The sequence below is a fragment of the Alexandromys fortis genome, unplaced genomic scaffold (assembly GCF_014885135.2).
Source record: "Alexandromys fortis isolate MF-2015 unplaced genomic scaffold, M_Fortis_MF-2015_v1.1 scaffold_240, whole genome shotgun sequence".
NCBI classification, from domain to species: domain Eukaryota; kingdom Metazoa; phylum Chordata; class Mammalia; order Rodentia; family Cricetidae; genus Alexandromys; species Alexandromys fortis.
Window position 1 is genome coordinate 1,698,356 of NW_026068133.1, and position 22,890 is coordinate 1,721,245.

General features: G+C 49.2%; 1 protein-coding gene across 2 annotated transcripts; it reads right to left on the reverse strand.

Annotated features, from left to right (window-relative positions):
* Positions 1-1,584: 1,584 nt before the first annotated feature.
* Rsph6a (radial spoke head 6 homolog A) lies at positions 1,585-22,764 on the reverse strand. Of its 2 annotated transcripts, XM_050126356.1 has the most exons (6): positions 22,127-22,764; positions 19,419-19,650; positions 9,762-10,526; positions 7,361-7,505; positions 6,397-6,514; positions 1,585-1,822 (listed from the first exon to the last, which is right to left on the reverse strand). In XM_050126356.1, the coding sequence occupies exons 1-6, from the start codon at positions 22,762-22,764 to the stop codon at positions 1,585-1,587; spliced, it is 2,136 nt and encodes a 711-aa protein (XP_049982313.1). The 2 variants fall into 2 exon arrangements, with proteins under 2 accessions (XP_049982313.1, XP_049982314.1); XM_050126357.1 differs by lacking the exon at positions 9,762-10,526.
* Between the last annotated feature and the right edge of the window lie 126 nt (positions 22,765-22,890).

Sequence of the window (22,890 nt, forward strand, 5' to 3'; positions counted from 1 at the left end):
AAGCTCTGAACCCTGTCCAGTTTGTTGCGGCTTCTCACCCTAGAGGCAGTCACCCTCCTGGATTTTTCCTTTCCAATAAATCTTGTGAGCGAGGTTTGTTGTGCAGTGTGACACTTTCTCTGGAGCAAGCAGAACAGTAACACTTTCCTTGGTGAAACTTTCCCCTAGAAGAGCAGAACTGAGGCATTTGCTAACCCTGAGCAAACCTGAACAACTTTGGTAGAACTCAGCAGAGCTGAAACAGCCTTGCTGGGAAAGCCCTCCCGGCAGAGCAGAGTTGTTACATTTGCACTGGGGAAACCGCAGGGCTGTAAGCTGCTATACTCAGTGATTTCAGGTAAATACCTTGGCTCCCGACTGCCTGGATACATATCCACCAGAGCTGCAACACTTGTACTGTCTACACTGGGTTGGCCTGTGGTTATGTCTGTGGGTAATTGCCTTAACTGATGTGGAAGACCCAATCCACCTTGGGAGGCACCAATCCCTAGGCAGGGGTCCTGAACTGTGCAAAAGCGGAGACAAGACTGAGAATACCCAAGTAAGCATACATGTATTCCCTCTCTCTACTTCTTGACTGGGGACATTACTGCCTTGACTTCCCTACTATGATGGACTGTAACCTGGAATGGCAAGCTGAAATAGTGTTTTTCTCCCCTAAGTTGCCCCTTGTCAAGGTATTTTATATTTACCGCATCAACAGAAGAAAGCTAGTTCTGTTTTGCCATTCATGCATTTTGTGAGAGAAGGTCTCTAGCTCAGGTTGACTTCCACCTCCCTTTGTAGCTGAAGAAAACCAGGAACTCCAGGTCCTCTGCGTCTATCTCTTCCAAGTTGGTGTGACAGCATTTTGCAGTGGTGGGGACTGGAGCCAGGGCTTTGTGCAAGCTGGGCAAGCACTCGAGCAACTGGTTGTGAACCACCATGTGGGTGCTGGGACTTGAACTCAGGTCTTTTGGAAGGGCAGGCAACATTCTTAACTGCTGAGTCATCTCTCCAGTCTGCCCCCCCCAAAAAAAAACCCCAAAATTTTAAAAAATAAATGAGGCTGGATGACCCAAGATCAGTTCCCAGCCCACAAATTAGGGGGCTCACAATTGCCTGTAAGACAACAGGGGATCTGACCCCCTCTTCTGGCTTCTGAGGGCATCTTCACACACATGCATAGACACCCACATACATATAAATAAAAATAAATCTTTAAAAACAAACAAGGCAGATGGCAGTGGCGCACACTTTAATCCCAGCACTTGGGCAGCAGAGGCAGGAGGATCTCTGTGATTTTGAAGACAGCCTGGTCTACAGGGCAAGTTCCAGGACAGCCAGAGCTACAGAAAACCCTGTCTTGAGAAACCAAAAGCAAAGAAATAAATAAGCACGAACAAACAAGGAAAAGGAATGACTGAGTCCACTCCTATGACAAATGAACGTGAAGCTTAGCATTTGTGCTGTGCGGGGTTTTATTTGGAGCACTGGGCGCTTTCCTACCCATGTCCTGCAAGGGCAGGAAACAAAAAGCAACAGGAAAAATACAATCTGTAAGTACAAATAAGGGCAAAAGCTATGGGACAGAGCTTGGTGACCTCAGTCCTCCAGGTCTTCATCCTCCTCCTCCTCCTCATCCTCCTCCTCTTCCTCCGCTGCTGCCAGGGCCTGCTCCTGTGCAGCCTTCAGGGCCTGCTCCTCCTCCACCGTGGGGTCACTCATCTCCATAATCTCAGGGCCGCTGGGGTACTCTTGCTGAATCGGAGCTGGCAGGGATGGGTTGAAGTTCTCAGGGCTGTACTTGTGGCCCCAGCCAATGTAGATGTTCTCAAACTTCCTAGAGAAAACAGGGAAACATTCTCTTGGGGGGTGGGGTGGGACTAAGTACGGCGCAGCATCACCACAGAGTTGCCAGTGGGCAGATGAAAGGTGCACATGGAGATTCACCGTCACTCTATCCCACAAAGGGTTTACTGAGCACCTGTTAGGTGTTCACCAGATCTAAAGTAGCAAGGGGACTGGAGAATAGTGTGTGTGTGTGTGTGTGTGTCTGCCTGTTTGTCTGTCTGTCTATTGGTGTGAGTTTATGCACATGAGTGCAGTGTCTGCAGAGGCCAGAAGAGGGCATCAGATTCCTGGAGTCGTAGTGGCAGGTGGCTGTGAAGCTCCAAATATGAGTGCTGAGAAACTGAACTCAGAGGGGTCTTCTGCAAGAGCAGTACATGCTCTTAACTATGAAGACAGGGTCTCCCTATGTAACACATGTATATAGACAAGGCTGGTCTCAGACTGGTGCAGATATGCCTTCTGAGTGTGGGCTTTAAAAAGGGCATCACTACTTCACTTCACTGATATTTTGAGGCAGAGTCTCTTCACCAGGTCTGGAGTCCGATTCTGCTAGGCTGACTTCACTAGTAAATTCCAGGGCTCCATTGATCCTCAGCCCCTCACTGGGGGATTCTAGGCAGGGACTCTACCACCGAGCCACCCCCCAGCCCCTGACTGGCTTGGGCAGCAATTACCCACTAAGCCGTCTCCTCCACCTTTGCGGTCTTCTTCCATCACTAATCACTTCTGAGTCGTTGGTTCCTGGTCTCATGTCATCAGCATCCCCCTCTGCCTCCTTTACTGCTTTCTCACTGCCTTCTCAGGGAGTCACTGAGCACATCTTGTATGATGGCAATCGCCTTACATTTAACTGAGCCTTGTTTGAAGATTCAGTTCACACTCTGTCTTGGAGTGTTTCCGTGGACACTGGAGAAGAATGTGTGTTCTGCTGTTTTTGGGTGGAGTGGCTTTGATTTAATTTTATTTAATTTCAATTTTAAAAATAAAACTGATACTTAATTTGGTTATTGGAAAACCTCCAAAGAGTCCTGGAACAACTTGGGTACATGAATCCACTTTTACTTCTTTTTTCTCTTTATGGGAGTATGTCACCATGTATCCTGAACTGGCCATAAACTAGAAACTCCTGCCTCAGCCTCCTTGCTGCTTGGATAACAGAGATGTATCAGTAGCCTGGTTAAGGTTAATTTATTTCTCCTAGTGGCACAGGAGGTTGAAGCCAGGATCTCCTGCCAGCTAGGAAGGCACTTAACTGTTGAACACGAACGCCCCCAGCCCCTCACTGGGGGATTCTAGGCAGGGGCTCTACCACTGAATCACACCTCAGCCCCTCACTGGGGTATTCTAGGCAGGGGCTCTATCACTGAGTCACACCCCAGCCCCTCACTGGGGGATTCTAGGCAGGGGCTCTACCACTGAGATGTATGTAGCCTTGGCTCATTTTTATCTTGAAATACATTCTAGGTTGCTCAGCCTGGCCTTACGCCCCCTCTGCAGCTAAAGCTGGCCTTGGAATATCTCGTCTTCCTCCTGTCTTGGCATCCTGATTATCTGAGCTTACTGGAATCATGATCCTGGGCCACCAGCCCAGCAAGCCTTTCTGATGAAAACTTCATATCCAAACTGAGATTCATTTTAGTGAAAAACATATTCCAGATTCTGAAGACATGTTATGAAATAAGGAATGAAAAATAGAAGCTGGGTGGTGGTGGCCCACACCTCTAACCCCAGCACTGGAGAGGCAGAGGCAGGTGGATCTCTGTGAATTTGAGGTCAGCCTTGTCTACAGAGTGAGTTCCAGGACAGCCAGGGCTACATAGAAAGAGGGGGGAATAGCCGGAGAGATGACTCATCAGTTCAGAGCACTAGCTGCAGACCAGAGAGATGGCTCAAGCAGTTAAGAGCGCTATATGCTCTTTTAGAGGACCCAGGTGCAATTCCCAGCACCCACATGGCAATACACAACAGTCTGTAACTCCAGTTCCAGGGAATCTGACTCCCGTGTGCAGACATACATACAGGCAAAAACCAGTGCACATGAAAAATAGATCTGTTTTTAAAGAGCAAAATGAGGCCTGAGGGCATGGCTCAGCAGTCAGTAGAGCCCCTGCCTAGAATACCTGAGTGAGGGGCTGGGGTGTGGCTCAGACATAGAGCCCTAACTACATCCCCCAGTGAGGGCCCAGAGTGTGGCTCAATAGCAGGTCCCTTGCCTAGAAGAGGCCAAAACCCTGGCTTCAATCCCAGCGTCACAATACCCTGAAACCCAGGCTCTTTTCTAGACATTTGAAGTAGACTTTTCATCTTCGCCAGATTCTCAGTGAGTCCTACTCATTCCGATCATAAGCCTGGTCTAGACTACCCCTGCCTGTCTCTAACGGTACTTCTTTCTTTCCCTGTGGATTGTAGATTGAGGTCGCTTTCTCTCCAGAAGCCACAAGGACTCAAGACACCCAATTAGGAGCTTATCTAGTTCATAACAGGGTACTTGCTGGCATGGAGTGTGGAACGTCATACAACTGCATGGGGCAGGGAGTGCGTGGATGGTAGGATGTCGTCGTACATGACTGGATTTCTGCTACCAGCTCCCATGTATGATCCGTGGCTGTCTTTCCAATAAGGGCCTGGGGTCCTGCAGGCAGCTGCTAAATAGTGATGTTCAAGAGTTTCTCATAGGGCTGGAGAGATGGCTCAGAGGTTAAAAGAACTGACTGCTGTTCTGAAGGTCCTGAGTTCAATTCCCAGCAACCACATGATGGCTCACACCCATCTATAATTAGATCTGGTGCCCAGAATACTATATACATAATAAATAAATTTAAAAAAAAAAGAGTTTCTCATAGAGCCAAGTTTGATGACATGCCTGCAATCCCAGTACTCCAGACATGCAGGCAGGAGGATTGGGAGCTCAAGGCCAGCCAGAGCAGCATAATGAAACCATGTGTCAACAAGAATACGGTTCTTTTAGGGCTAGAGAGAGACAGCCGCACAAGCTGGGCCAGCTGAATCTGACCCTGGGACCCACATAAGAGGTCAGAGTTGGCAGCACAATTGTAACTCAGCACACATGGTGTGGGATGGGGTGCAGAGACCAGAGAAGCATTGTCTGGAAGCTCAGGGAGCTAGCCTGGGATACACTGCACAGCACAGAAACGACAGAGAGACCGCTACAACAAGGTGGAAAGCTAGCACCCACTCCTGTGCCTTCTGACCTACACGTGCATGACGCTGTTCATGCATGTGCACACACAGTTGATTTATTTGAAGAGTCTTAGGCACTTGTTGTCATGCACATCTTTAATCTCAGCACTCCAGAGGAAGAGGCAGGAGGATCACTCTGAGTTTGAGGACAGTCTGGTCTACCTAGTGAGTTCTAGACCAGCCAGGTCTACATGGTGAGCTCATGTCTCAAAAAGAAAAGAAAAGAAAGGGAAAGAAAAGAAGTCCCACATGAAGCAAAATAAAGTCTCTTTTTGGGCTGGTGTGATGACCCGGCTGCTAAGAGTGCTCACTGGTTTCCTGCACCCACATCAGGAGGCTCATAACCACCTACAACTCCAGTTCCTGGATGCCCAGTGCCCTCTTCTGGCCTCCAAAGACACCTGCATGGCTGTGGCATACATAAACTCACACAAGCACACACATACATGTAAATAACGTATGTAACTTTGTCTAGAATGCTCTTTTATAAAAAGACAAAAGCTAGATGGGCGAATTACCGAACTGAAGGATGCACAGATGGACGAGCTGATGACGAATGGATGGGAGGGAGGGTGGGGAGGTAAACGTGCATGAGGATGTAGGGCCAGGAGAACTCAGTCTGACTTTCAGAGAGATTTTTAAAAATTAATGTGTGGCTGGAATAAGAGGGTTAGAAAAATTCTAGTCTCAGATTCTGGACAAAAAATAATAATCTAGGGGCTGGAGAGATGGCTCAGTGGTTAAGAGCATTGCCCGCTCTTCCAGAGGTTCTGAGTTCAATTCCCAGCAACCACATGGTGGCTCAAAACCATCTGTAAAGAGGTCTGGTGCCCTCTTCTGGCCTGCAGACATACACACAGACAGAATATTGTATACATAATAAAAAATAAATATTTTACAAAAATAATCTACAAGAATATGACTAAAAGCATCAGTTGTCCTTGAAACTCCATCAGAACTAAGCCCAGAATTCAGCAATATAGAGCACATTCAGAGATCAGAGCAGAAGAGCTCTGCCCTCTGGTGGACATATCTGGAATCGCAGTCAGGGTCTCTGAAGGCTGTAGTGGGACTGGGAGGCTAGTGAACTGATGTAGGGATTTAGAGCCCATCTAAAGGTAAAAAGAGTGAAAGTGGGGGCGATCAGAGATTATCAATATACATTTTTTTGAGATGGGGTCTCTCTCTATAGCCCTGGATGTCCTGGAACTAGCTCTCTAGACCAGCTGGCCTCAAACTCACAAAGATGCCCCTTCCTCTGGCTCCTGAGTTCTGGGATTAAAGGCGTGCGCCACCACTGTCTGGCTGGTAGGTAATATGTCTGTATCATAGGCAGACCCCTGGGTCAAGGCTAAATCGTACTTGCCAACGGCGTAGGCATAGGCCCCTGGCCAGAGGTTGGAGCGCACAACGGCCACCGAGTACTGCGGGCTGAGGCTGCAGGAGACGCGGGTGGTCCAGGGCGACAGGTGCATGATCTCTGTTGTGAGAAGAAAAAGGACAGTGGGGTCAGGGGCCCCCAAGCCATGCCTTACTTACCGCATGGATGAAGAAAAGGGAACCAGGCAGGAGCCACAAATCACACTGAAGCCCAGCTCTGGCCTCTCTAGGAAGACACTTCACCTGTCTCTATTTTAGTGAAGGGAACGAGAACTCTCACGTCACCTCCCTTGCTGGGTAGTGGTGAGGTCTGGTAGCCATGTCCCTAGCAACAACTCCCAAGCATTCTCTTACAGGGTGTATGGCTTTGAACTAGGGCACTGGGGCTCGCGCCACAGGACCTCGGCCTCCCTCTTCCCCCCAAGAGCTCTCAGACTTAGAGAATTCCTGCCATGAATGCAAAATCCCACTCCTGGCTGCCTCCCTTAGGGGAGGCTCCTAAACTCTCTCTTCCCCGAGCCTGGTTGGGGCTCAAAAGACCGTCTCCCAGCTAGGCATAGGGGCACATGCTGAGAATCCTAGCACTGAGGACACAAAGATGATTGCTTAGAGTTCAAGGTTAGCCTGGGCTACAGAACAAGACCTGCCTCAGATGGCCTTTGCTGTGACAGCCCTCCAGAAAGAGAGACAACCAGGGAAGAGATTCTGTCTAGAGGCCATGGTCGCTGTCGTCACGTGCCTGATGAGGCTTAGCCACAAGAAGTAGCTGGGGAAGTCTCATGAGTCTTCCACTCTGCCGGCCTAAGGCTGGGATGATGGACTTGTGCTCCCAAAGCCTGGCCTGATGCCCACTGAACTGAGGCCCAGAAGGTGGGTGACATCAGTGTTTGAATCCCATCAACCCCTTCTGGGCCACCACTGCACCTGCCCCAAAGGAAGGACTTACCTGCATCTTCTGAGAGAGGAGTCAGAAGCGGAGGACCGACCTCCTGCTCCACCTCCTCCATCCCTTCGTCCGCCTTCTCTTCCTCCTCCCCTAGCTCCTCCTCCTCCTCTGTCTTCTGCATTGGGTTCACCCATGTACAGCGGCCCTGGGGGTGCAGTGGCAAAGTCAGACGGCACCCTCCGACAGAGCTTAGCCTACTGTGGGAAAAGGTGGAGGGCTAGACAGGTCCCTAGAACACTGGTCCTGTTCCCAGTGAGCCCCAGGATGCTGGACATACTGCTGAGAAATGAGACCTCAGTATTCCTGGGGCTGCTGTCGTTCTGCAGTGGCAATGCACTTGTGCGTCCCTCATTGGATGGACACTGAGCTCAGTCAAGCCAATGAACACTCCTGTTCTGTGTGTGTGTGTGAGAGAGAGAGAGAGAGAGAGAGAGAGAGAGAGAGAGATCAGGCCAGCATTCTTCTGAGCTACACGCCCAGCTTTGTTTTGATTTTGTTGTTTTCTTGCTTTCTTTTTTTTTTCTTGTTGTTGTTTTTCCAGCAGATTTTCTGTGTAGCCCTGGCTGCCCTGGACCTCGCTCTGTAGACCAGGCTGGCCTCAAACTCATAGAGATCCGCCTGCCTCTGACTCTCGAGTGCTGGGATGAAAAACCACTACTTCAGGCCCTGTTGTTCTGTGACCTTGAACTCCCTCTGATCAATGACTGCTTTTAGTTTTTTTAAATATTTATTTTCTTTTATGTGCATTGGTATTTTACCAGCATCTATATCCGTGTGAGAGTGTCAGATCTTGGAGTTACAGACAGTTCTGAGCTGCCATGTTGAGTGCTGGGAATCGAACCTGGGTACTTTGGAAGAGTCAGTGCTCTTAACCCCCGAGCCATGTCTCCAGTCCCAGTGACTGTTTTTTGAATAATAAGCCCAGGCAGGCACACAGCATAGCTCTACCTCCCATTTCCTCATCTGTGAAACAGGGGCAGTACCTGTCCTGGAACTAGCTCTGTAGACCAGGCTGGCCTCAAACTCTCAGAGATCCACCTGCCTCTGCCTCCCGAGTGCTGGGACTAAAGGTGTGCACCCACACCTGGCTTTCAGAAGGAGTTCTTTGAAGACAGTATGGTAGTTTATGCCTGTAGTACTGGTTTGCTGCTGCTGTGTGTGTGTGTGTGTGTGTGTGTGTGTGTGTTTGTCAACTTGATAAGAGCTAAAGTTATCCAGGAAGGAAGCTCAGCTGAAAAAAGGCCTCCATCAGATTGGCCTGCAAGCAAGTCTGTGGGGCATGCTCTTGATTAATGACTGATGTGGGGAGGCCTAGCTCACCGTGAGCAGTGTCAACCCTGGGCTACTGGTCCTGGACTGTATAAAGCAGTAGGCTCCACCCCTGAACCCCCACAGTGGTGGCGCACGCCTTTAATCCCAGCACTCGGGAGGCAGAGGCAGGCGGATCTCTGTGAGTTCGAGACCAGCCTGGTCTACAGAGCTAGTTCCAGGACAGGCTCCAAAACCACAGAGAAACCCTGTCTCGAAAAACCAAAAAAGAAAGAAAGAGAGAAAGAAAGAGAGAGAGAAAGAAAGGAAGGAAAGAAAAAAGGGGAGTTATTGCAAAGTCAACAACAGTTGATTGAATTAATTAGATGTTCCCAGCTGGGCCAGTGAGGTAAAGTGTCTATGGAAAAACCTGATTTCCTGAGTTCAGTTCCCACGACCCAGGTGGTGGAAGGAGAGAATCAACTCCGAAAGCCATCCTCTGGCCTCCACAAACACAACTAATACATAATGAATTAAAATGTAACTAGAAAGTCCCTGTTCCCAGCAATCTTCATGGAATGACTAAAACCCAAGGCTGAAGTCAGGACCCAGCCGGCACTCGACACAATCAGCACCATCGTCACCTGTCCCCCATCTGTCTAGATGGATAGACAGACAGTTGACAGACTAGTGGATGGACAGATAGATTTGTGAATGGAGTGGTGGGTGAACGGATTTGTGGTTGGAAGAGTGGGTAGCTGGGTGGAAGGTTTGGTTGATGGACAAGTAGACGGATGGATGAACAGATCATTGGATGGATGGATGGATGGATGGATGGATGGATGGATGGATGGATGGATGGATGGATGGACAGGTGGATTCAAGGGAGAAGGATGGGTGGATAGATCAATGGATGGGTAGATGGATGAATGGGTAGGTGTATGGAACCGAGGTTGGATGTCTGGGTAGATGAGTGAGTGTATGGACAGATGATTGGGTGAGTATAATGATGGATGGATGGATGGATGGATGGATGGATGGATGGATGGATGGATGGACGGACGGACGGACAGACAACGACCAGCATCATGCTTTTATCACACAGATACAGGGCTGGATTGGGGTGTGTCCTGGTTGGGCACTCTGTCCTCACCTGCGGCAGGATGTGCTGTGTGTGATGTACCCAGTTGGCCATGGAGTCCACAAGCTCCAGCACCGGGATGCCCTCAAAGTCGGGGTTCTCCTCGAATGAGTCACGCCCTGCGCCGCCCTCCTCCTCCTCATCTCCCTCCTCCTCGCCGAACTGGTAGAAGCCCAGCGGGCTGATGTGCGTGGCTGCTGAGATGCGCGCAATCTGAGCACGCAGGTAGTTGGCCTCATTGCCCGGGAAGGGCGGGTAGCTGATGACCGGGGTGTCCAGGAAGCCGGTGAAGAACTTCTTGATCTTGCGCGCACTGACGATCTGCGCTGGCGTCACGTGTGGCAGGCGCGTCCACGGGCGGCCTGGCTCGTTGCACACGAAGTACAGGTACTTGTTGGCGCCTGTGCGGCTCTCCTCCTTGGGGATGACTGGCGGCGGCTTCCACTGCGGCTTGGGCACTGCATCTACCACCTTCTCCTCATCCTCCTCGCCCTCCTCCTCACCGTGTGCCTCCATGACCTCTCCGCCCTCCATCATCTCCTCCACCTCCTCCTCCTCGCCTTCTTCCTCGCCTTCGCGGAACTCCACCTCTGCCACCAGGTAGCTGCGGCTCAGTCCCAGGATCTTGCCCCAGAAGCGGCACGTGTGGATGGGTTGCTGCTCCACCAGCTGCCTCAGGGCCAGGAAGATCCGGAAGCTTTCGTCGGAGCTCAGCCCCACGCCTGCCTGCTCGAAGTAGAAGGCCGTCTCCATGATGTTGGGCACCGGGCTGTCGTTCTGCACACAGGGATGGGAGAGGGGATGGGAGAGAGGATGGAAAGCTGAAGGCTTTAGAGTGTGATTCTCTTGCCCATAGCCTGGGTCCCAGGGATGGTACTCGGGGCTGCAGCCTCAGCAGAAAGATCTGAGCCAGCCTGGCAGCCCGACTCATCCAGAGCTAAGAAACTTGGACTGAAGCCACCAGTTTGGGGGATTGTCCTCAGGAAGGGTGTCCCTTGAGGCAAAAAAAAAAAAAAAAAAGCACACCAGGAGAAAATCCTTTTCTATTTGTCCTGACTGTTGGGTACCAACAGGCAGCAAATGCCTGGGTCATCATACTCTATGCCCTAATAGCGATGGGGTGAAAGGTGGACTTGGCCCTCGGCACACAGCTGGATTGCCCTACCACCCTGGCCTTTTTGTTCTACTGGACTAAAGAATCACTGTTGCCAGGCTCGGTAGCACACACCTTTAAACTCCCTTGGAAGGGAGAGGCTGATGAATCTCTGTGAGTTCGAGGCCAGTCTGGTCTATAGAGCGAGTTCCAGCCAGCCAGGGGTGCATATCAAGACTGTGTAAAACACAAAGCCACTATTAGTCGTGGTGTCCGTTACTTACAACCCAAAGCAGTCTTCACTGCCTATCTTTCCACTGTGTTCTTGGTTCACGACCATGGGATGGGGTGGAGAATAAAGGGCGGGCGGGCGGGAGGGAGGGAGGGAGGGAGAGAGGGCCTGAAAAGCAATGCTTGACAGGAACCCCGGGGAAGGAGGGGGTGCGGAGGGGATGGAAACAGAAATCTGGAAGAAGTAAAATGTGTGTTTGTGGCATGTGGCTCTTGCCTTTCTCTGAGGAATGCCTGTCACCTGCTCAGCAGAGGGGCCACAGGCCACAAAGCTCAGCGTTCCTCAGTCTAGTGAAATGGAAATAGCCAGTGGTGCCCTGAGCTAAGCCAAAGATGCTGGGAAACAGCTGCTCGGGACCGCTGGCTGGTGGCTGCTCATCTCTGGAGTCTCTGCCTGCAGGTTCACGTGGCGTCTGTGAGTGCGTCTGTGTGTGTGTGTGTGCGTCTATGTGTGGGTCTGTGTGTGCGTGTCTCTGTGTGTGTGCATCTGTGCGTGTGTCTGCGTGTGTCTCTGTGTGTGTGTCTCTGTGTGTGTACATGTGCGTGTCTGCGTGTGTGCCTGCATGTGTGTGTCTGTGTGCCTCTGTGTGTGTGTGCATCTGTGCGTGTGTCTGCGTGTGTCTCTGTGTGTGTGCGTGTCTGTGTGTGCGTCCGTCCCATTTTTCAATCCTTTTTTTTCTTTCCTTATTCTTTTTTTTTAAATATTTATTTATTATGTATACAGTGTTCTGTTTGTATATATGCCTGCAAGCCAGAAGAGAGAGCCAGATCTCATTATAGATGGTTGTGAGCCACCATGTGGTTACTGGGAATTAAACTCAGAACCTCTGGAAGTGAAGTCAGTGCTCTTAACCTCTGAGCCATCTCTCCAGCCCCTTCTTTCCTCATTCTTATGCAATTAGAATTGGCATTCAAGGGGCTGGAGAGATGGCTCAGAGGTTAAGAGCACTGGTTGTTCTTCCAGAGGTCCTGAGTTCAATTCCCAGCACCCACATGGTGGCTCACAACCATTTGTAATGAGATCTGGTGCCCTCTTCTGGCCTGCAGGCAGAACACTGTATACAAAATAAATAATCTTTTTAAAAAAGGAATTGGCATTCAAAATGGATGCTTCACATTAAATATTATTAGACTTTCAGTGTCTATTTTGTGTATTATCTCCCACCAAAACCAAAACCCCATGACAGCATTAGTAGAGACGTGGTTACGTCCTTGCTCATGACTCGCGTTCATTGCCTGCACTCGGCTCCTCCTCATCCCTACAGCCAGCGCCCCTTGTTCTTTCCCCTGTTACACTCTATCCATCTATCCATACATTGTATACATAACTGCTGTACTCCCTACATGAGGGCAAATATATGGTTTGTTTACTGAGACTGTGGCCTCACGATATTGCATATTCCAAGTCCACCTGTTTTGTTTTTCTCTGTGTAGCCCTGACTGGCCTGGAACTCTCTCTGTAGACCAGACTGGCTTCACACTCAGGGATTCACCCATTTCTGCTTCCTGAGTGCTGGGACTAAAGGCATGAGCCACCATGCCTGACTTTACACGAATTATGCGTTTCCCCCCCTAAATCTATAAAGTTTTGCATGGAGATTTTGAAAGGAATTGTATTTTGTTTATTAATTTTAGTGGACAGACATTTTCACAGTAATAATAATGCCTACCCAAGAACATGGAATGCTCTGTCATCTAGTGTTTTCTATGTAATTTTCTAGTATTTTCTGTGATTTCTTCTTTCAATATCTTGTCATCTGGGTTGTTGAAGTCTTTCACGTCTTTAGATATATTCCTCAATACTTAATTTGGGGGATTATTTTGCATGGAATATTTTTTTAATTTCTAACAGTGGTATGAAGGTAGTTAATATAAATGAGGCTATTGTTTGTGGTTTATTTATTTATTCCTTTTGTTTCTTGAGGCAGGGTTTCTCTGTGTAGCCCTGGCTGCCCTAGAACTCCCTCTGTAGGCCAGGGTGGCCTTGAACTCAGAGATCTGCCTGCCTCTGTCCCCAAGTGCTAGGATTAAAGGCCTGCGCCACTGCTGCCTGGCTTTTTTTTTTTTCTAGCTATTGATAAAGTAGAATGGATGGATGTATGGATGTGATGTAATCAAATATTGCAAAGTCAACAACAGTTGATTGAACTAATTAGATGTTCCCAGCTGGGCTAGTGAGATGCTTTAGTGGGTAAAAGTGGAAAAACCTGACATCCTGAGTTCAAGTCCCACGACCCAGGTGGTGGAAGGAGAGAATCAACTCCGAAAGCCATCCTCTGACCTCCACAAACACAACTAATACATAATGAATTAAAATGTAACTAGAAAGTCCCTGTTCCCAGCAATCTTCATGGAATGACTAAAACCCAAGGCTGAAGTCAGGACCCAGCCGGCACTCGACACAATCAGCACCATCGTCACCTGTCCCCCACCCCAAAACCCTCAAGACATGTTCTGCAGAAGAACAAGGGCACTGCTGGCCACAGTGTCTGTTACTGCAGCCGTCTTCCCAGAAGCCATCTTGCAGCGCCCCTGGCCTGAGCTGACGGGTGTCATTCCTGTGTCAGCCAGAAATGCCCACGTGTTTGAATGCTCACTGCAACACTGCCTGTCACTAAGGCTCGCCTGTCCACTGCCTGTCACCACAGATACATTGTATCCTGAAACTTTACTGTGTTTATTAGGGCCAAAAATTTTCTAGCCGACTCAGTAGGGACTCTAAGTAAAGAATCATGTCATCTGCAAGCAGAGATAGTTTGCCTTTGCCCTTCCTATTTTTATGCCCCTGTGTACTGTCCTGGCTGATTGCTGTAGCAATGACTGTGAGCAGTATATTCAATCAGAGGGGAGAATGGCCATTTTTGTGTGGCTCCTGATTTTAGAGGAAATGTTCTCATTTGTTTCCATCTAATGTAATTGATTGTAGCTCTTTTATTTTTGAGGACTACTCCATCTTTTCCTAACACTCCAGAACCTGTATCATGAAGGCATGTTGAACCTTGTCAAATGCCTTTTCAGAGCTGACTGAAGTAATCATGTGTGGCTTCGGTCCTAGAGTATGTCACGATTATGGATTTATGTGTGTCGGGCTGACCTCGCCTTTCCGGGATGACGCTCACCTGGTCATAATGTATGATCTTCTTCATGTGTTCCTGAACTGGGTTTGCAAACATTTTGTTAAGTAGGTTCACATTGCCAGACGGTGGTGGCACAGGCCTTTAATCCCAGCACTCGGGAGGCAGAGGCAGGTAGATCTCTGAGATTGAGGTCAGCCTGGTCTACAGAGTTCTAGGATAGCCAGGGCCACACAGGGCAACCCTGTTTTTGAAAAAAACAAAACAACACCAACAAAAAGAATATTCACATCAAGGAAATAGGTCTGTAGTTGTTTTTTGTAGAGTTTTCCTTCACTTTCTATTTTATGGATCAGGTTAAGAAGAATTGACATGAGGTCTTCCTTGGAGGTTTGGTAGAATTCAGCAGTGACCCCGCCTGATCCTGGGTTTTCCTAACAGCTTCAGTAATAGGTCTGCTTAAGACCCCCTCCCCCCCGTCTGTCTGTCTGTCTCTCTCTCTCTCACACACACACATACACACGCGCGCACAAGCGCGCGCGCGCACACACACATACACACACAGCTGGAGAGATGGCTCAGCTGTTAAGAGCACACTGGCTATTCTTCCAGAGGACCTGGGTTCAATTCCCACCACCCACATGGCAGCAGCTCACAACTGTCTGTAACTCCAGTTCTACCACTTCTGAAGGTAAAACACCAATGTACATGAAATAAAAATAAATGAACAAGTTCGAGGCCAGCCTGGTCTAGAAGAGATAGTTCCAGGACAGCCAGGGCTGTTACACAAAGAAACCCTGTCTCAAAAAAACCTAATTAATTAATTAATAAAAAGGTTTTATGCCGGGCAGTGGTGGCGCATGCCTTTAATTCCAGCACTCAGGAGGCAGAGGCAGGTGGATCTCTGTGAGTTCGAGACCAGCCTGGTTTACAAGAGCTAGTTCCAGGACAGGCTCCAAAGCCACAGAGAAACCCTGTCTTGAAAAACAAAACAAAACAAAAAAAGATTTTACACACACACACACACACACACACACACACAAGCACACATCTTCAAGACTTAATTTTAGTGAAGGATATACATTTAGAAATCCTTCCTTTTTTTCCTGACTTACCCAGCTTTTCAAAGTTAAATCTTCATGGTAGTTTTTAGTGAAGTTCTCTTTCACTGGGGTCAGTCATAACCCTTTCAGTCTCTAGTTTTATTAATTGCATCTTCTCCCTCTTTGTTCTGTCAGATTAGCTAAGGGCTTGTGTATCTCTTTTTCAAAGAGCCGACTCTTTGGCTGGATCCTCTTCAGAGCTGTCTACTGTGTTTGGACTTGACCACTGTGTTTTGAGACCCTTGGGTGCATCATTGGGTTGTTTATTCGATATCTCCCAGCTTCTTTTACACGCGTGCTTATCGCTAGTAGCTTTTCTCTTTAGAGTGCTTTGTGCACCAGGGCTTCAGGTAGGACGCGACTCTTCATTTGCCTCTAGGGATATTTTCATTTCCTTTCTGACTTCTTGAATGACCCACTGTTTATCCAAAAGTGTGTTTAGATACACACCCCCCTTTTTTTTGAGTTAGGGTTTCTCTCTGTAGCCCTGGCTGTCCTGGAACTCGCTCGGTGCTCAGTAGACCTGGCTGGCCTTGAACTCAGAGATTCACCTGCTTGCTGGGATTAAAGGTGTGCGCCATCACCGCCAACCTGGCTGCATATTGCCTTTTTTAGAAGCCTGCATCTCTGTAAAAATGGTGTACTGTCCCAGTACAGCCAACAGGTATTAGTGTTGCCTGGCCCTTCTGGCCACTGTTGATGGAAACAAGTGTGGACCAGTACTTCAAATGACAGAGTCAACTCTTTGACAGAGGGAGAATATGTCTTGCTGTCCTGAAATTCCCTATGTACACCAGGCTAGTTTTGAACTCAGATATCCACCTGCTTCTGCCTTCTGAGTGGTTCAATTAAAGGCATGCGCTACCATATTAGATTGACTCTGATCCGCTTGGTGTGGTTGGATGGAGAGAAAAACCAGTATCTGGTCCTTAGAGATCGTCTTCTGGTGTGGCTGTCTCCGCGCAGGCTGGTCGGACACTCAGAGGACAGGTGAACACGCTTTATTCCATGGTGAGCCTTGACTTGCTGGAAAGACAAAAATCTCGGTTCTCCTTTCTCTCATCCTGTTTCTGCTGTTGGGAAAATCCCATTTGCCATTTGTGACCACATTCTGTTTTATTGTAGAGAGACAAGGTCTCTTGTACCCACATTACCTTTAAAGTCATCCATGTAGCCAAGAATGGACTTGAGCTTCTAACCTACTGGCGCTATGTCCTAAGTGCATGGAATATAGGTGTGTCCCAGCACAACCAGTCAATGTGGCTCTGGGCCATGAGCCCAGGCCTTCATACATCCTAGCTAAGCACGCCACCACTGAGCTATGTTCCCATAGATTGTTTTTACAGCTAAGCATCAAACCCATAGCCTTTTATATATTGGGCAACGTTTCCACCACTGAGCTACACCCTAACCCCTCACTAGAGGAGTCTAGGTAACTGTTCGAGCAACCAGCTACACCCTCAGATTGGATTTTTGAGGGGAGATTTAAGATGAGATCTCTTATCTGGACAGTGACGGCTCACACCTTTAATCCCAGCACTCTGTAGGCAAAGGCAGGCAGATCTCTGAGTTTGAGGCCAGCCTGGTCTACACAGTAAGTTCCAAGACAGCCAGGGCTACACAGAGAAACCCTGTCCCGGAAAACCTAAACAAATCAAAACAAAAGGTGAGCTCTCCTTAAGGGACCCATTGCTGGCTCCACAGTATAGGTAATAATGCTAATCCTCCTTCCCCAGCCTCGGGAAGGCACAGCAAGGGGTATCTGGAAACACACTGGAGTTCCTGTGCTGTGAAGCAGTGTAGGAGACAGTTCCGGGCAATGGAGAAGGATGGACCATCACGTTGATGCCCTTGGGAATTACAGCTAGCCAACCATACGAGAGACACACAAAATGAGAGAAAGAGGAACCTGCCCCAGCCCAGATGGGAAAAGAAATATAACTGCTGAAACGTGGCTCTGTCTCACCACAGACGCCTACAGTTTTTCTCTCTAGATGCTGAACTCCAGGATTGGGAACACATTGATCGTGACACGGAGACTCATTAATTACAAAAGCTCAGCCGATAGCTTAGGCTGTCCCTAACACTTCTATAACTTAAATCAGCCCATTTCCATAATCTGCATGCTGCCGCGTGGCTCCTACATATCATGCTTCCTCCGCATCTCCTCACAACTCTGCCTTCTTCCCAGAATTCTCTCTGCCCTGAAAATTCTGCATAGCTATTGGCCGTCTAGCTTTTTATGAAACCAGTCACAGTGACAAGGAATATTCCACAATAGCCTACCGTGCATGGGGACAGCATAAACCCGGGAAGCACATGACTGTCATCCTAGCCCTCAAGAGGTAGAGGCAGGAGGATCAGATATTCAGTGTTATCCATAACTACCTAGCAAGTTCAAAGCCAGGGAACATATCAGACCCTTTGTCAAAACCTTACCTCCCAACCCTGCAAAAATAATAAATATAAATAAAATGACTGTTCCCAGCTCTAAGGAGATGGGTCTCGGCCTTCTAGAGTCGGTCCATGCATTACGTTCAATAGGGTGGGACTTGGAGGGTCCAGTGAACTAAGGGTATATTTAGACTCTCTCCCCCCTCCCCCCCCAGCCAGGGGTTGCTCTTTTGAGGCAGGGCCTCCTGGGATCTGGAGCTTAGGGGAAAAGTACATGTAGTGGGTATTCCTTAAAAAATAATCCTTTTAAAAAATAAGATTTAAATTTTTTTTTCTGTGTATGAGTATTTTGCCTACATGTATATCTATATACCACGTGTGTACTTGATGCTCTCGGAGGTCAGAAGAGGGCATCAGATCCCCTGGAACTTTGCCATCCAATTTTTTCTTCAAAACAGGGTCTCATGTATCCCAGGCTGATTGACCAGATGGCCGTGAGCTGCCATGCAGGTGCTGGGAAACAAATACAGGTCCTCAGCCAGGCGGTGGTGGTGCATGCCTTTACTCCCAGCTCAGGAGGTAGAGACAGGCCTCTGTCAACAGAGTGAGTTCCAGGACAGGGTCCAAAGCTACACAGAGAAACCTTGTCTTGAAAAAACAAATATACATTCATACATCCTCTTAGAAGAGCAGCCGGTACTCTTAGCTGCTAAGACATCTCTCCAGGCCCTGGTTAGACCTTTAAAAATGTATTTTCTTGTTTGTATATAAATCAGAGGGCAACTTAAAGAAGTTTGCTCTCTCCTCCCACCAAGTGGGTGGGTCCTGGGGATCATACTTAGGTGTCACACTCGGTGGCAAACACCTTCACCCACGGAGTCATCTCACCAGCCCTTTCACTCAATTTTTAAAAATCATCGTTAAGATATTATCTCACTCTGAGTCCTAGAAGACTTGAAACCCTTCTGGGCAGCCAGTGTTAGCCTCAACTCACAACCCTCTCGTCTCAGCTCTCCTACTAGGCATTTCTACTGTTTTTAAACAAAACCAAACAAAAACTAAACAGGGTCTTATGTATCCCAGGCTGGCTGCCCTGGAATTCCCCACGTGGCTGAGGAGGACCTTGAACTCCTGCTCCTTCTGCACTACCTCCCAAGAGGTAGGATTACAGGTGTGTGCTACCAAACCCAGTTTATGCAGCACTGGGGAGGAACCCTGGGCTTTGTGGGGCCGGGCAAACCCTCAACCAACTGAGCCATGCTCCCAGCCCCTCACCCAAATTATATGCATCACTCAGTTCCGGAACTGTGGCCTTAAATACTTTGAGGATGGTAGAATAATCTTGGGTTGTTAGGTGGAAGAGTTCTTAGCAGGCCTTAAATAATAAATGGGGAAACTGAGGCAGGAGGCAAGGAAGGAATGGATTCTGAGAGACTCAGAGGCAGTAGGAAAAGTCTGTGGAGGGAGAGACAAGGGGTTATTCCGGTTCCTTCATATGAAAGGGAAGGGGTAGCTTCCAGGAGGCAGGGCCAAGGGCTTGTCGCCTGCTCCTAAACCTTGTGTGGTGCTCCAGATGCTGCTTTGGGTGGCACTCAAGGCCCTCTGACCCCCTCCGCAGGCACAGTAGTCACTTCTGTTGACACTTTAAGCACAGACAGTGGCAGAGGCCCCCTGGCCACTCTCCCCTCCCACCTCTCCACTCCAACTCACTCACCACCTCCTCTTCCATTTCCTGTTCGCCTTCTCCTCCACCCCTGAGGAACAGGGCCTTTTGCTTCTCGGCCATCTCATAGGTGGGCTGCATCTCAGGGTCATCCCGCAGAGTGTCCAGCTTGGGGTGGAACCATTCCCACTGCGTGTTGCGGTTCAGATGCTCCAGGATGGACAAGGGGTCCTCGGGCCGCTGGTTCAGGATCTTGGTCAGTAGGTTCACCAGGTGCTCATACCTGCTTCCCAGGAGGAGCGGGAGGTGAGGGATACCACTCACTCAGTGCACTGAGCTTGCTGTTTTGTACCTGTTCCTTTGTCTACTGCTAGGGACACAGGAGGACAGAAAATGTCCCTGCCCTGATGGGACTGACATTCTGATGGGTAAATATAGCCAGGATGAGGTACTAAGCCCTCCCTCCCCAACTTTTCTGTAGCAAGGTCGCACAATGTAGCCCACGATGGCCTTAAAGAAGAAACCTGACTTCATGACTTCTATTTAATATTGTTTAAGTGGCCATAGCCAAGGCAATAAGGTGCAAAAAGGGAAGGGGATTAAAATAGAATTTAGCTAATTCTATTTATTTAAAGGGAGTAAGATAGAACATGGATTACAATAGAAGAAGCAAAATTGTTTAGGCTTATGGACAATGCCTGGGATTGCAGGAAGATCCTGGGGAGGGGGTGTGCTTGGCATACTGGAAAAGATGGAAGTTTAGCCAGAACAGCATAAGGGAAGATTGAGAACAGAGAAGCCAGAGTAATAATAGGCTCATGGTGGCTTCCACCCACTCAGTCTAGGCAACATGCTGAGCATTCGAGGGCATTATTGAATTCTTGCAACAGTCACACACACACACACACACACACACACACTCCTCCAGATAAGGGAACTAATGCTTAGGAAATCTGAGGTCACGGCTCAGCACCCTTTGAAGCCAGGCTGTATCATCCCAAAGCATTTACACAAGCCTTTCTGCTGCCTGCAAACCAGTCTGAAGAGTCTCTAGTGTGGGGAGGGCCATGCTGATGCTGGGAAGGCAAGAGAGGAGGTTGACTGGGCAGCCCAGTGGTCAGGTGCTTGTCCAGCTTGCAGGATGCCCTGGGTTCAAGCTCTAATAGTGTAAAATAAATAACAGAAGTATCTTAGAGGGGCTGGAGGGATGGCCTGGTAGTTAAGAGCACAGGCTGCCCTTGCAGAGGACCTGGTTCTGTTCTTAGCACCCACAAGGCAGCTCACAACCATCCAGTTTCAGAGAATCCAATGATCTCTTTTGAAAGGCACTGAATGTATGTGATATAGGCAAAATACTCATACACTAAATATTTTTTTAGATTTAGATTTTACTGTATCTCTATATGCACAACTGTTTTGCCTGTATGCATGTACACCACATGCATGCCTGACACTTGCAGAGGTTATAAGGTGCTGGATTCCCTGGAGCTGAGCTGCCTTCTGGGTGCTGGGAACCCAACCTGGGTCCTCTGCAAGAGTAACAAATGTTGTTAAAGATTTTTTGACTATGTATACAGTGTTCTGCCTGCTTGTATGCCTGCACGCTATAAGATGGCACCAGATCTCATTGTAGATGGCTGTGAGCCACCATGTGGGTGCTGGGAATTGAACTCAGGACCTCCAGAAGAGCCGCCAGTGATCTTAACCTCTGAGCCATCTCTCCAGTCCCTAAATTAATATTTTAAAAATCTCGAAAAGGCTGGACAGACAATTCTGTGGTTTAGAGTTCATATTGCACTTTCAGAGAACCGGAGTTTGGTTGCGAACACCTATGTCAGGCAGCCCACAACAGCCTACAAATTCCAGTTCCAGGGGATGCAATGCCCTCTTCTAGTCTCCAAAGGCAGCATGTGAACACACACACACACACTCACACACACACACAGTTAAACAGATAAAAATGAAACCTTGGAAAAAGAAGAAGTGAGACTGGCCAGGGCATTTCAGGAAGAAAACTTGAAGCTCTCAAGACTGCAAACGTGATGGCAAAACACATACAGGTTAATTTGGACTGGATCTGGGGCCTGAGGTAGAGACAACTAAGTAATGAGTGGAAATTGTGCGTGGGCAGGAGCCACAACAGGTTCCTAGCACAGGGGGGATGGAATGGGCTGTGTGCTTTAGCCAGCCCTCCACGGTGGTCCCAGACATAGCCGCACCCTTCAAAGACCTGGCTGTGCCCTCCCCATCTCTGGACCACTCTTCCTCTTGTTCTGTGCAAGGTGCTACCCCCTGGTCCCTCCGTGTTGCCACTTAAGCCCTTCTCATCGACCATGCTGTGTTCAATATTAATATTTCATTTTCTATAACATAACTAATGGGAGAGGGAGGGGACCATGTCTGCAGCTCAGTGACAGATAACCACCCTCCTCAGACAGGCAAGTTAGGAGACAAGAAGAGAGCTCTGTGAGCCGGAGGCCTTGTTCGACAATGCTGGCTCTACCACTTCTTGGCTGTGTGATTTTAGATAAGCAACTCAACCTCTCCTGTTCAGTCTCATATCGAAACAGGCTTAGTGGCTGTGTGAACCTCTGCAGCTAGATGCTAGGAGTGGGGTGTGCAGGCACTGAGACTGTTGCTACTCCTTCCTCAATTCTCTGCTAGGTTACAGGTTCACAGAGACCCCACACCCAAGGCAGTCTTGGCTAGGGCCCTTCCCAGCCTGCTGTCCACCTTCTCCACCCCCAACCTCCTCTCACAGGCTGAGGTTGCAGTTCACGCTGGTCTGCAGCAGGTAGGCCTTGGCGTTCTGCACTGCCAGCTCACGGGGCTGGGGGTCAGGCACCTCTCCGACGAAGGGCATGAAGCCCAGGTCAGAACGCCCTACATGGAGAGTGGGGTCGTCCCTCAGGTATGGCCCGTGCTGCATGGTCTGGTCGAACGGCTGGTCCTCTCGTGGGAACATGTTGAAGTGGCTCAGGAGGCCGGCACCCGGGTCCTGGAAGTCGGTATCTAGTTGTTCTAAGAGGCCCTCGCCCTGAGGAAACTGCTGCATCGTTCTGTTCTCATCCAGGTAACCCTGTGGCGAGAACTCCAATGGAAAGCCTGGTGGGTAACTTAAGCTCATGGACCGGTTATACTCTGTGCCTTCCTCGCCCTGGTTTTCTGGTGTCAGGCTGGACCTCTGTGACCACTGCGGCACGCTAGTTGACTGCTGGTCCTGGCTGCCCTGACTGCTCCGACTGCCCCGACTGCCCCGCTGTGTAGGTCTGGGCACCCCATCCTCAGGGATGGACACCAGAGGCTGCGAGGAATCTCGACTGCGTGCCCTCTCTGAAGCTTGAGAAGCCCTCCGGCTTTGGGACGAGGGATAGGGGTTGGGCGGTGGCTCGCCCATGTCTTGAAAGTGTGTGGATCTGTGAGAGGAAGGGTAGCTAGTGCTGGCGGCGCCTGCACCCTGCTGCCGTTACATTACGAGCGCGGGGCGCCTGCAGGGTGGGAGCTGAGAGTGCGCAGGCGCAGT